Source organism: Rhodnius prolixus, unplaced genomic scaffold (assembly GCF_049639745.1).
Source record: "Rhodnius prolixus isolate KJV_2025 unplaced genomic scaffold, Rpr scaffold_4, whole genome shotgun sequence".
NCBI lineage: Eukaryota > Metazoa > Arthropoda > Insecta > Hemiptera > Reduviidae > Rhodnius > Rhodnius prolixus.
In genome coordinates, this window is record NW_027411614.1 from 30,043,614 (window position 1) to 30,058,018 (window position 14,405).

Consider the following 14,405-nt stretch of genomic DNA (forward strand, 5'->3'; position numbering starts at 1 on the left):
GCAATTAATAAGTATAAGACACGTGTTTAATTAAAACAATCTAATTTTGATTTCTTAAATTGATAGTTTATTATTGTAAATAGGCCTTGAAATAAATGAACTGGCAATTTAGCCTAATTTTCTGTCGATAAGGTTTTCTCACTTTAAAAAGACCTTGCGTCAAAAGACAAGGAATCAATTTAAAAATATTTGGGTGTTCCAGTTTCCCCCTTATCCAGTGCGCTGTGGACATGGACAGTCCATGACAGTTTAGTCTATCAAGATGGTTGGGTAAATTACAGGAAAAATTGGCAAGTTTACTTTTAATTAAAAAAAATTATAACTGTTGTTAGTGTTGGTGAAATGGGTATTTATGATTATATATCACCATCCAGTCCTTTTGATGCTGATGTTGGTATGTTCTTTCTATTTCAGTACGAGAATTTGAATAGTTGCTGGATAGTGAATATTTTTTTATTACTACCTTTTATTCCTATTTTTAAATAAGAAAGCCTCTGTTTCATTACACCTTAGACAACGCGTCTTAAATTAAAGTTTTATTTTGTTCAGTTATCTAAAAAAGTGAAGGTTAGCACAATATACTCGTAAAAAGTGTTTTTTTTTTGTTTTTTTTATTAAATTACAAGATTGTAATTTTTCAAGTTATAGTTTTAAAATACATATTGCAGAGAAAGCTACCAATGAAAATAATACTGCTGAAGAATGGGGTCTTATTATGGAAATATGTGACAAAGTTGGAACATCAGAAACTAACGCTAAAGATTGTTTGAGATCTGTTATAAAAAGACTCCACAATCAAGATCCACATGTAGTGTTACAAGCAATAACCGTAAGTTTTTAATTTTGTTTTGAAATGAGTGTTCTATTCCAGTTTTTCAAAGTCAGCAAATTCTGTTAATCCCATTGTCACATTCTTAATTTAAGGTTCATTAGGCCTATTTTTATGATTCTGTTTGATAACTTATTGGCAATAGTCATTAAAGTTTACTACTTGAATAACTTTTATAAGAAAATAAAAGTTTAATAGCCATAATTCACCTTAAGCTATTTCTTATGTAACATGCCGCAAATCATTCTTAAGATTTTTCGTTAGATAATTACTGCACGATGTAGGAAATTTCTTAAAAAGTAACCGAATGGATTACTTCTTAATGAGTGTAAGTAACTTCTTAGATTAGTGTAATAATATCCGTTTCTTTTTTACATCAGTATTTTCTTAACCTTCACCGTTTTAATGACGTATCAATCATGGCTAATATCGATTCTTTTGTTTCATTATTATCTGTAGTCACCTTTTAAAGTTACATCTTTATCACTTATAAATCAAGTGCATCAAGGTGGAAGATGGTGCACTGTTATCCTTCCTATCAGATTATTTATTTTCTACACATTTTTTTCTCTACTTAATACATATTTGTATGATAAGTTTTAAGACGAGGGCAGTTATGAATTTAGGTAGTACAAAACTTTTTAGAAATATTAGTCTTCTTTTAATCTTTCCATTTATTTATTGGATAAAGATTAATTCTTTTCATCTAACCAATTTGCAGTGCACGAGATTTTGTCAAATTGTTCGTAGAATTCCCAGTGAGTGCGGAACATTTTAGTAAAAAACATTACTGATAAAAATTTATTTAGATCTTTAAAGATGGAGCAAGTAAAATTAGTTTAAGTGACATAAAAGCTCTATTGTTACTTGATTTATTAAAATATATTAGTTAAGGCTAATATTCTATAACTGCTTACTGATGATTAAGGTTAATATTACTATTCTAAAAATTATTTAATAGTTCTAGTTTTAGTTTTCTATTTCTAGAGAAGTATTTGTGAAAAGGAATTTTTAAATTCAGCTAACTTTCTGAAGGTCGCTTTAAGACTAAAAATATTTTTTCAAATCCAATCTTTTCAGCTTTATTCTAACTTGCCGGAAGTAAAGTGTGATGTTTATACCGATGCCTCTGTTTTTTTGTTCAAATAGTTTCATTTTTATACCTTAAAGTCCGGTACCCAGTAGTGTACTGAAACTGTGTAGTGTACTGACTCTGAAAACTGAGACTCGTAAAACTAACTTTTTTTATGTAAGCATATTGAAAAGTGCATATACACATAATTGGAGACATGCTATTGCGTTCTCATATATTTTCTGTTTTGTAACCAAGTATTGATTTCAAATGTCCTAACAATCGCACTTTACTACTAACACAAAAGATACCAAACTACCCTAAATGAACGCACAATACAAAAAAAAAAAAAAATCTTTACCGGCTGTGGTCATGTTGGATAAAGATTGCTTTAGTGCCAAGTGATTTTATGCGTAACCATAATTATACGTATCCATCAACTGTCTTCTTTAACTTTTACAGTTTTGACGGAGTCTGGCACGATGGTCTCTTGTCAAAACTCAAACGCATTTTGCCTATTACTTTCTACCTTATACTTCGTTCTTACTTCTTCGAAAGATTTTTCCGGGTATCTGAAAACTCAACTTTTTCTACGTACAATCCTGTGAAAGCAGGGGTGCCTTAGGGAAATATTATTTCTTTTTACAGTATACACAAGCGATATACCTACCAATCCAAACACATCCCTATTTTCTTTTGGTGATGACACCGCTATCCTTACATCCCACGAAGATCCTGTAATCGTAACCTGAACTCTTCAACTCCATCTAAGACTTCTTGATGAATGGTTTAAGAAGTGGAGGATTAAAATAAACACAGAAAAATGTAATCACATCACCTTCACTTTTCGGAGAGCGACTTGTCCTCCAGTGTTTTTAAATGGTAGAATTCTTCATTCTGTGGATAAAGTTCGCTACTCTATTTAGACAAAAGACCCACTTGGAATGTACATATTAAACTGAAGAGTGAAAACTGAAGAAACTGAAAACTAAATCGACGGTACAAATTGCTCTCACGTTTACTCGACAAACGTTCCTATCTTACTCTAGATAATAAAGTGCTTATCTACAAAACTATGCAGAAGCCTTCTTGGACTTATGGAAAAGAAATGTGTGGCTCTACCAAATGCCCTAATTATCGCCGACAACAAACACTTCAATCCAAAATTCTTCGCAGTATCACTAATGCTCCATTTTACGTTTCTAAGACCATCCACAAAGATCTCAATGTTCCTTTTATTCGCGACCTTATCACATTCCGGTACAAAATTTTTTATAACTTCCTCTCTCTCCACAACAATCTATTAATCCAAGAACTTTCTTCCCATTCCATTCCTGGAAATCCCAATAGAAGACTAAGACGCCGGTAGCCAAGTGATCTACTGATGGAATAAAATGTATTTATAATTTTTTCTTAGTCAGTTTGTAAATATGTAAATATCCCTCTCTCTTCTCATTCAGTCAAACTCTCAGCGCTATTACTTTGCTAATTTCTCTTTTCTCGCTCAACTCAAGTTATTCACTATCCTTTAACTCATTCCCTACCTATCGCCTGCAAATTTCTACTTTCTCACTGCTTGTAAATATCTCGGAAGGTTGTCACAGGAAAACTGCTCCTAACTAATACTCATCTTTTCCCTTCATCACATTTACTAGATGCAAGTTTATGCAGTAAATCTTTCAATAAATAAATTTATACAAAAATAAAATAAACTAAACTATTACAGCTCGTCAATAAAAGTCGGCCTTTTGAATCTCCGAGTTTGGTGCATTTTGTATCTACCACGGTTGATTTTCTGAGTGTAATCCTCATCTTTTGTGAAAACGAATTAGTGTGAGAGGTCACATTTTATCAGCTTGAATATATTAGCGTATTTTTCCAAGTGTTTAAGTAATAGAATTTAAAGAGACAGACTTGAACCTAATTTTTCTGTCGGACAATATTTTTTAAGGGGAATAATCGTATTGTTTGCATAACCAAATTGGGATCCTCATCAAACTCCGTCAGTAGTAAGGATGCCATACATCACTTGAGATTATTCTATAATCTGTTACATTTCTTTAAATACCGTCTTTGTGAGGTCCTATATTTTATTTCTTTATGATTCCTTTACATGGCCTAGTGTGGTAGGGAACTTCAACTTTTCATGTACCACGTTGAATCGGTATATAAATGTAAATGAGCCGCAGGAGAGCCCTAAATACCACAAGTTAGAGGAGTGTTGTTTTTCTTCAGAATAACAAGCAATAAGATTAATAATAATTCATAAAGATTCTGCCTTCTTAGATCCCATTTCCCAAGAAAATAATATCTGGCTTAGTTATATTTAAATTTTAATCCCGTATATTTTCATTGATATTGTATAGAATTTATTAGATTTCACAGACCCTGTTGTCCATTTTCATTTATATTTTTCAGTAAAGGGAAGCACCTCATTTAACTTAGATTGTTAGGTATAAAAGTATCAAACTATTAATGCACAAGTTATTGAGAAGAAGTTGCAGAGTGAGAAATTTGGTCTTAGTTTGGGTTTTCAGTTATTAGGAAGAAGGAGTGGAATATAATAAAACTGCTAAACGTTATAGGAGGGTAGTACCCTAGTTGGAGACTGAGCAAAAAAGTTATGTGGAAGTGGTATCAAGTTGGTGAGAAGAAGATGTAGATTGTAATAAAACAGGTAAAAGTTACGGGGTAGAGAGATCCTTGTAGGGAAGAAATGGAGTCTGAGAGAAAAGTTGTGGGTGAGTGGTACCTAGTTGGGTAATAAGGTAATAATAAATATTAGAACAAATTTGGAGGAGTGATACCAAGTTGATAGGAAGAAGATGGAGGCTGAGAAAAATTAAACTACGAATAAAGTTATTCCCTTAGATAACCACTTCTCCCTGCAAAATTTTATCAGATTCGGGCTAAGATTTACAGTTATTAGTAATAATTGTTTTAGAGGTGACCTTACATACATGGGACATACACCTTTCCCTTAGGATTTACAGCTCGAACTCCCAAAAGGCACTTATACTAGAAATTTCGAAACGAATGACACCGCTTTCATGAAAATCGGTTCACGCGTTTAGTGCTAGTTGGTTTACAAAAAAAAAGGTAACAAAAACAATTTTTGAAAATGATTATATTAGTGATACAATTTTCTCAAAAACCAATCTGCATTGTTGCAAACATATTTCAGTTAAAAACGAGAATGTGCTCTATATTTTAAAGAAAATTTAGGAATTTTATTTTTTATAGAAAAAGAGAAACAAATTTTCAAGGTTGAGTATTTTTCACATTAAACTTTTTCGTGCAGTTTTTGTAGATCAACCCTTAAACTACTATCCTACCGGAGTTATTAATCATAATGAACTTTATGTGATTTAGAGAACTGAAAATACTTACAACTAAAGAATCTTCCAATGTCGCGCTAGTCATGCCAAAATTTTACTCGTAAACCCAAAAGGCCCCTAGGATCAAATACTCGTAGATTTTAGGGTGAACATTACGTACTTTGTCCATTGCTTAGACTTTAGGAGCCTTGATTGGAATTCAGTGTACCTCATTGTCCATTCTGGCACTTTCATCGTTATTGAAAAGATCTATTTCCTAATCCTGCGGCTTAATTTGTTTTGTGATCCAAATGATTTGTTTATTATTTGTATATTGGAAATGAAAGGGCCGAACATTTTTATTATCTAGAGAAAACATATTCATAGCTTAAACTTCTCAGTCATTAATCTGTTTAATGGCTAAACTTTATTTGAATCAATAAGATATACAAATATTTCAAGCTATAATGGAATTTTTAATTAATGTAGGTGAAAATGTTTCAAATAAGAAAACTGGCTAAGGCTTTAACTGAATTCATGTTCCTTAATTAATACATTATTTACCACAGTTTACTTAATCTGGTTAAAATGTCTCATAATGGTATGCTCGTTAATGGCCGAGGTTTGTATTAAGTTAGCTCTAACACAATGAAATGCAACTTTTTGTCGTGTTGCCGCCTACTAGTGCCCGTAGTGAAATATAAATTAATTTTTTTTTTTTTTTTTTAAAGAATGTTTATTTTCCTGAAATAAATAATCATAAAATGTAAATTATTGATGCATACGTATTAGGGTGGATAGAATTGTAAATTGTATTTATATTAAACTAATTAATTATTTACATAGCTTTTAGATGCGTGTGTGAATAATTGTGGAAAAACTTTTCAACTAGAAGTTGCTTCAAGAGATTTTGAAACAGAGCTTAAGAAAATTTTAAAAAGGTGGAACGGTACTTCTACAAAAGTAGGCTCAAAAATCAGAATATTAGTAAAAAAGTGGTCTGAAGCTGATTTCAAGGCAGATCCACAGTTAAGCTTGATGACATCATTTTATTCTCGTCTAAAGCAAGAAGGAATAGATTTTTCTACTCAGCCAGAGCCTTCAGTAAATTCAAAAGTTAGTATTTCTGTAGCAACTTTATAGATTTTTTAAAAAATTTGTTTATTTATTTTGCGGCTGTAATTAATTTTACTTGTATCCTTTAAATAATATATTTCCTTACACAACATTATCCAAGATTCTTGCGAGCAAGAAATAGATCTTTGCAAAAATTATCTCTCTTTTCATGAAACATTTCTGACTTTATTAGACACACTTTTGTTGAAGTCAATAAATACTCTAATGTTCTTTGTATTAATAAAAGAGGAGATTTTCCCCTTCTGCAGTTTCGTAAAAAGTTAAACTTTGAATTCCTAAGAGATGGTATCTTGTGAATTGGTTCAAGAGCAGGAATTTCGTCCAGGACAGTATTATTACTTTAGAATTCTGAGTTGCTTATTTTCCAAAGCTATTAAATCCGTCTTGTAAACCGGTTTTAATAAGTAATTTGTAGTACTTCTCATTGCTAGTTTTTCATTTCTCCATGAAAGAATTGATCTCTGTTCCCTCAATTTTTTTTGAGTTATGATTACTTAATAATTTTATTCACATAACTAGTTCCTTCAAAAAACATGCGAGATTCCCTTAAACAATATTTGTTGTCTAGTTGAATTAGGACTTACCATTCAAGTGTGGATGTTTTATTAGATTCAAAATTGAAATTATTGAGAGATAAAGAGATATCAAACTATTCAAAATTATTTAATTTCAAATAATGGTAGGCTGAAACATCTGATTTTTTAACAGGCAATTACTATTCACTTCTTTCACAGATGTTAGTGACAGAGCAGCTTTAACTAAACATATTCAAAACAATAGTAAATAAGTTCGATTTAGAATCCAAATTAGTTGGTCAAGCTTACCATGAGTGGAATAGCCTACAAAGAAAACCTTTGAACCTTTACTACAAGGCTCTTTCCAAACATTGCTCTTTCCATGTTTTGCTGCATCAAAGTGGTTTCCGAATCAAGAATGCAAAATGTTATTTTAGTCTCAGTTTGTTTCCTCCTTTTTCATGTACGCAGCTAAAAGAATTAAAGCTTTAAGAATTTTTCAGATGGCTCGTCTCTTCTGGTGGCGAAACACCACTATATGAGAAGCTGAAAACCAATTAACTGTGTTAACTAGTACAACCATTTTAACCTTTCATTTAATTTATGCATTTCTCTTCGAAGAAGTTATACTGAGGTCTTAATGTCCCTTCACCACCGAAGAAAATTCCTTCTGTTCTCTTTCAGTGTTACCTGGAATAAAGCATTCCTCTTTCCATTTGTTAAGAGATTTCTATTCCACTAAAAAATGGAAATTCCAAGAGATCTGCTGATCAGCCTTTCAGGTCTAGATTATTTCGTTACACCAATTCCTCAAGTACAGACTATAATTTCTCATCAGTAGAAAGACCGAAACCACTGTACTCGTATTCTTCTCACGTGTGCTCCAAAAGTAATGAGATCTGATGTGGTCAGCGCCAACTTCGGTCATCAGTCCCTCATCCTGTAAAGAACGATCATCTAGAGCTTTACAGAAATTTTCTAAACTTGTTTTCTTTCCGTCCTTGAAAATTCTTCGCGTTTCCTTTTTGGGGAGATTTTTTTTTTTTTTTTGGTGAAGGATACGGTGTCTCAGCCTTAGCCTCTCTCCGATAGATGTCCTGTTACCACTGAAGTTCCCAAAGGCTTCCAGTTTAATCAGAGTCCTGTTTTCAGCAAGTAATAGTCTCATTGTGACGTCTGAATTCTTTTTTTGCTTGAATATTACTTGTAATTTGCGAATATGTATCTCCAATACAATTCGATGTTGTCCGACAAGACTCCAGTACCTTCGCGAATATGGTAAGAAATCCCTTTTTGCAAACTGAGTTTACGGTTCTAAATTAATTTCTATGATTTTTGAGAAAAGTGAGGAAGCAGGTTTATTAGTTAGTACAGTATCTAAATTGAGGGTGCAAATGATTTATACCAAAAGAATATCTTTTAGGGATCCTGGAGAATTTCTGGAGTCTTGATCTCGTCATGAAACTCCCTCTCTGCAAATAAATCTCCATGCGTGAGCCAAGCGTTTGACAAGCGCATTTGACGACATATGGACGTTATATGGTTAGATTAGGTCGTGTGTGTGCCGGCCTTATAATGGCATGCTTTTCCAATCCTCGATCCTACAGAAATCCTCAGCCGGCGTTTCCCTTCCTTCTGGTTCGATGCACATTGCACGATTCACTGGTGTGAGCTTATCATCAGCCTCACATACTAATCTGTAATATGTCAGATTTTGCAATGTCTAATATTTGCAGTTTTATAAGATGTTTACTAATTTTAAAGTATTTCTTTTCAGACCCAAAGGTCAGCTGATCCAGATAGTGTTAGTAGCCAACAAGAAGTTGAGGATATTGCAAAAGGTTTGTAATTGTTTGATCTCTGAAACAACACAAATTATTGAAAGAAATCTAGGGTATCTATATTCTATTTGGAAGGATTTCTGCGCTTACCAGTTCTAACTAAATGCTTGTTATAACAAACATGTGGAGATGATGCAACTGCAGATAAAATCAATGCCTACAGGCTACATGAGGAAAGCCTCATACATATCGGGAAAAAGTGAATGTTGTAAAATTAAATAAATTGCGTTAGTTATTGCAACTGGTACTATTTTTTGTTAAATTATTTTTACTGAGAAAATTAATGCGCTAAAAATATGAAAGTATTAGAGGGAAGGGATGGATTAGAAATATGTTGAGGAGATTTAGTGAAAGTAATCAGTATATGTATATATATCATATATTTCTATAAACCATTATTTTGAGACATGAAATATATTTTAAAAAATGTTGGTCGAATTCGACGAGACTACAGAATATACTACTTACAAATATAATTTTCGGGTAGACAGCAATTTCCAGAGGATCCTAAAAATAAATTTTCTCCACAAATTATTCAAAAAAAAATTATAAACAGCTTCAAAAGTCATTTTAATAAAAAAGAACTTTAATTTTTTAAGGATTCCAGTTGGAACCTAAGGTTGAAAGCTGCAATTGTACCAAAACAAAGAATATAAAGATAATAAATAGCTGTACAAATTCATAATACCCTGAAGAACGCTATAATTTGCCCAAACGTTGGTAACAAAATAAATTTATGAGTAAAAAAAATTATTTACTTTTCCTCAGTATCCTAAAAGAATAAAATATAAGTTTATGATTTCTGAATTTTTCATTTTTCAAATTTTCTATTCAGTAACCCACATAAGTAAAGACTATGCGCTAAAACTTTGTATTTCGGATGAAGTCTGAATAAACAGTATTTAAACCTTATCTGCAAGAAGTTTTGATATCCGTAAAACATTTGATAAAATATAATACAGTTGACACAAAGGCGACCAAGTGAAATTGGTCGTTAAGTCATATTGTTATAAGAATCTCAAAAATGGCAGTCTTCTTCCCTTCAGTTTGATAAAGATCGTGGTGAATGCCTTCAAAACAATAAGCAAATAACAGAAAAGCCAAAGCCCTAAATGTGATGAATATAAATCAACTTGCAAGTTTATTATTTAAATATGGTCACGATTACTGTTTTATCATTGAAATTTAATTCTTCTTAATAGAGAAACTTATGCAATCTATTTGTATTCAGCTATAATCCATGAGTCTATTTTTAATCTCTTATTTAAAAATAAAAAGAATGTAACATTCTTTCCCTAGAATGTTTACAAAATTATTAAATTAAAACAGATTAGTGCATGCTTAATAATTGTGTTAATTTTTTCAGCCATTGAGTTAAGTCTAAAAGAAAATTGTTCTCCAAAGATGTCAGTACCACAAGAATCACATACAGTTAGTTTATATCCCAGTGTAAGTGGTAGTGGTACAAGTAGCTCTTCACAAACCCAAGAAGCTAGAAAAGTCAGGGCTCTATACGATTTTGAAGCAGCCGAAGATAATGAACTTACTTTTTTTGCTGGAGAAATAAGTAAGTTATTAATAATGTTGATGCTACTTATATATCACCATTAATTTTATAAACGTTTTAAAAAAATGTTTAGTGATAAAACATAAAAAAGGTAACAAAATTTAGTTATTTCTTTCACTGAAAGGGAAGTGGAGTAGCAAGCTGCCTCAAGGATCTTGGCGCCCCTTCAGGAATCCCCGCTTAAAGAAATTCTTACCCCTAACATTGAAACAATATACACATGACTTTAAGAAGTCGGTGAGTTCAAATGCTTGGGTTTAGAAACCCTCAAACAAACCATACCCTCATCTCCATACACGCAAACCACTCACACGGCAGTGACGCATTTTGATTTTGAGGCAGTGTTTTTGGCTTAACAGCAACATCTAAAAAAAAAAAAAAATCTAATTTCATCTAAGTATTAGGAATATCTTACAATTCGAAATTGATGACTTAGAATTGTTTTTTTTTAGTAAATTGTTAAGAGACATTTATCTATGGCAAAATATTCTTGTGCAATTAATACTTGTGATTTTTTATTAATTTTTACAGTTCATGTATTGGATGATTCAGATGCAAATTGGTGGAAAGGGCGTAATCAGAGAGGAGAAGGATTGTTCCCAGCGAATTTTGTTACTTCTGATTTATCTACAGAACCTGAAAAGATGATGAGTATGTATTCTTGAAAGTGGTAAATAGGTGGTGATCTGCTATTCTGAATAATAATATCGTTTATTTTAACCATCGTAGCTGCCTAATTCAGGAAAAATAGAAATTGTCAAATTCTCTTAATAACTAACCCGTCATATGAATCATTAATGAACTAGTGACGGAATGGTGGTGATTCGAAACCTTCCAAAATTAGAAAAAGAACTTTGCTACGATGGGTAAAATCTTGTATGATATCGTAAAATTAAGTTCTAATCAGTTATATATAAAAATAAAAAAATTGTTGGATTAGGAGAGAAATTAGCGTCCTGCTTGAATACAAAGAAAACTTGTGTAATTTATTTTGTTTTTCAATTAAATTAACATTTTTTGAAAAGAAGGCAGGAAGTTAATGAAAAATGAGAGGCATGGTTCTTTTTGGATTGAAAAAAATGTCTGATGTGAAACCAATTTATCGCTAGGTTAAAAAATATCTGAAGTAAAGTAAAAAGTGAACAGATTGCTTGGGATTCTAATGCTTTTACCTACGATAAATTAATTTAAAAAGTACATATTAAGTGTGAAAGAATTTGTATTACCATGACTTAAATACAATGAAATCGGAGTGCCAGATTTTGTGAAAAACTCGGAAATAAATATCCCTTATATTTCCTCTATGTGATTTTATTAACATTTGGAAGTACCTAATTTGGTTATTGATTATAAAGAATTTGGTTATTGAGCGAGATCTGTTATAGCACTACAAAGTTGGTCAGTAGAGATTTCCTGAAAATCGCCCGGCAAACGTACACGTTATTATAACGATTAGTCAAGAAGTGTGCGTACCCTTTCGTTCTGTATTCCGACAAAAACACAACCATCCGGCTCAGAAGAAGTTTTTAGTGGATGTTTTTACATGGGCCCTAATTCTTAAATTGTACTCGCTCCATAACCGTCGTAGTGTCGGAATAAAGGGGGTACGCCCATTTCTTCGTATTTGAAAATGTATTTAGATATTTATAACAGTTCTTTTACTTTCGCAAGAGCTGCTGTATTTTTTTTTTTTTTGAAAGAAAAATTTCATTATATTTCAGAAAGTGAAAAAAAGGGTGTCCAGTTTAATGAATCTGTAGAAGTGAAAACCGTAAAGGCTTATAAAAAAGTAGAAATAGATGAATCTAAAATAGATCGAGTGTTACATCTACTACACGAAGCAGATCCTAACAGTGATTCAAGTGGAGACCCGGAGGAGTTGGAAAGTTTGGAGGATGAAGTTACTGAAATGGGTCCTTTGATAGATGCTGAATTAGAACGTGTGGACAGAAATCATGCTCAGCTGACGCAAACATGTGCTGGACTTGTGGAAGCTTTAAATTTATACCACGCCTTAATGAGAGATATGCCTCCTAAACCAGGGCCACTTCCTCCCCAAGTGGCTTTCTTGCCTCAGCCTCCACCACATCCTATTTATCATCAACCAGCTCCTATGCCCCATCAAGAATTTATGTATCAACCTCATCCACAGCCTCATTTTAATGGACCTTTCCCACCCCCACCACCAGGTTCGCATTATCCTCCCGCTCCTCCAAATAACTAACCTTTAATTTCCACTTCCATTGTAACATATATACATATATTTTTTATTAAGAAGAAGCACTTTGTGTAAATAATAATATACATATATATATAATTACATATTAACTATTAAATGAACAAGACGTAAGTAGATAATGGTTTCCACATTCCTCCTTGAAAATGTGATCGCTTTCCAGCCTAATATTAATGGATAATTTCATTGCGAAGAGACAGCCAAACGATTTAGTAATTTGCTACAATCCGTTCATATTCAAATCAAAACAAATAGAGAAAGATAAAAAGTTCGTCACAAGAAAATAAATGTTTCTCTTGCAAGTTTATGAAAACTTGGAAAGCTCTTTTGTAATACTTGTGATATTTAATAAAGCAGTTCTACTGAGCTTAAGATTTTTTTTTTTAATTTTAGAATTTTTGTGGATGCAGTGTGTACAAGATATATTCATTTACATTTTAAAAATTACCTGTATAAATGTACATTGATTTCTTGTTTTAAAAAGTAAGTTTAAAAAAAACTTGTAAATATAGCAATTGAAATAAATACCGTGCATAAATCTTTCGCGACAAACATGTAGATAGGAAGAAAATTTCTTTTCGCATTTTTTCTAGAACCGCGTCTCAAAACTGGAGATTGTTATTATTATTTTTAGTATTGTTTTGTAATGATACTGTTGTACTCAAGTTCCTAAACTGATAAATGTTTCTTAGTAAACAATTGTAAACCTAGCAACCTTAAAAAAAAAAAACTGAACTTCTAGTAATTAATTAAAGATTTAATAGATAAACATTTCCCATTTCTTGGTTCTAATAAATATCTGAACTCTAATTAAATATTAACAATTTAGTCGAAATTATAAACTTCGTTACTTGTTTAATCTTTGAAAATGCTGTCTGAATTTGTTTTAGTAAAACTGTTTTCTAAACAGAAATTTCCTTGAAATTCTAGATAACTATTTGAAAGAAATGGAAAACTTGAAAAAATTCTGTCTCTTATTAACTATTTTCTTGAAATCAAGAATAAAACATGTTCACAACTTAATAAGTTAATCCCAAAAATTAATTGATTTCTTTCGATTTTCTAGAAAAATGAAACACTACAATCCAAACACTAAAAGATTTCGGCTTTGTACTCCGCACGAAAAGATTGATATCTGAAATATGTACATGCTGCAAACTTTCTCCATTCTATTTGTTTTGAAAGCGATACTCTTTTTTTTTTTTTGTAATATTTCGAAACTAACAATATTTATACTTATTTGTGCAAAGATTACCTTTCATGTTTTGAATCCGATTTTTTGAAATAGGCCCCCGATAACTCTTCCTTCTCCACTTGCCAAACGTTTCGGCTTGAATGTATGCACTCATCAGTGGCTGATATGACATTGAGATATGGTGTATAGTTTTGCAAATCGGTTTTTCAAAACATGTTGACAAAGTTCTACATGTAGGCTTAACCATTATCTCCAAGTTTACATACATTTATTTCTCTCTCAAAATATAACATTGCTCTTCAGGGTTAGTGCATTTAATATATGGTGAATTAATAAATTAATCATTTGTTTGTTATTTATTATTCCATTATTATTTAACATTTTAAAAATTTTATGTTAACATCACTTGATATTTTACAAAAATTCATTTGCCAAATGCTAAAATAAGGAAAAAAATGTGAATAATTGTGTAGTTTTGTACATAAATCATGATTAAATTATGTTATCTATTATATAGAAGAAATTTATTATCTGTAATGTTTGTGATATGTTAACCACCATTTGTAAAAACGCATCTATTTGGGATTATTATTATTTTTCATAATAAATTTAATTGCTTATAGAGTTAGTTTTATATTATATAATTCCTTGGTTTCTCCTTTTAAGGTTATTTTTCCAGTGTAGAGGTTCAGAAAA

The 14,405-nt window shown here is 31.5% G+C and overlaps 1 protein-coding gene and 1 long non-coding RNA gene across 4 annotated transcripts; one reads left to right on the plus strand and one right to left on the minus strand.

Annotated features, from left to right (window-relative positions):
- Nucleotides 1-91: 91 nt before the first annotated feature.
- Nucleotides 92-14,331, plus strand: Stam (signal transducing adaptor molecule). 3 transcript variants are annotated; one of them, XM_074131434.1, is made up of 8 exons: nt 157-290; nt 415-567; nt 669-829; nt 6,065-6,334; nt 8,648-8,711; nt 10,078-10,278; nt 10,810-10,929; nt 12,000-14,331. In XM_074131434.1, the coding sequence occupies exons 3-8, from the start codon at nt 716-718 to the stop codon at nt 12,500-12,502; spliced, it is 1,272 nt and encodes a 423-aa protein (XP_073987535.1). In that variant the 5' UTR covers nt 157-290; nt 415-567; nt 669-715; the 3' UTR covers nt 12,503-14,331. The 3 variants fall into 3 exon arrangements, with proteins under 3 accessions (XP_073987536.1, XP_073987535.1, XP_073987534.1); XM_074131435.1 differs by lacking the exon at nt 415-567 and having other exon boundaries at nt 92-290; XM_074131433.1 differs by lacking the exon at nt 415-567 and having other exon boundaries at nt 188-394.
- LOC141455941 (uncharacterized) lies at nt 5,674-7,040 on the minus strand. The gene is made up of 2 exons (XR_012459544.1): nt 6,441-7,040; nt 5,674-5,962 (listed from the first exon to the last, which is right to left on the minus strand). It is a non-coding gene; the product is annotated as an uncharacterized lncRNA (long non-coding RNA).
- Nucleotides 14,332-14,405: the final 74 nt, after the last annotated feature.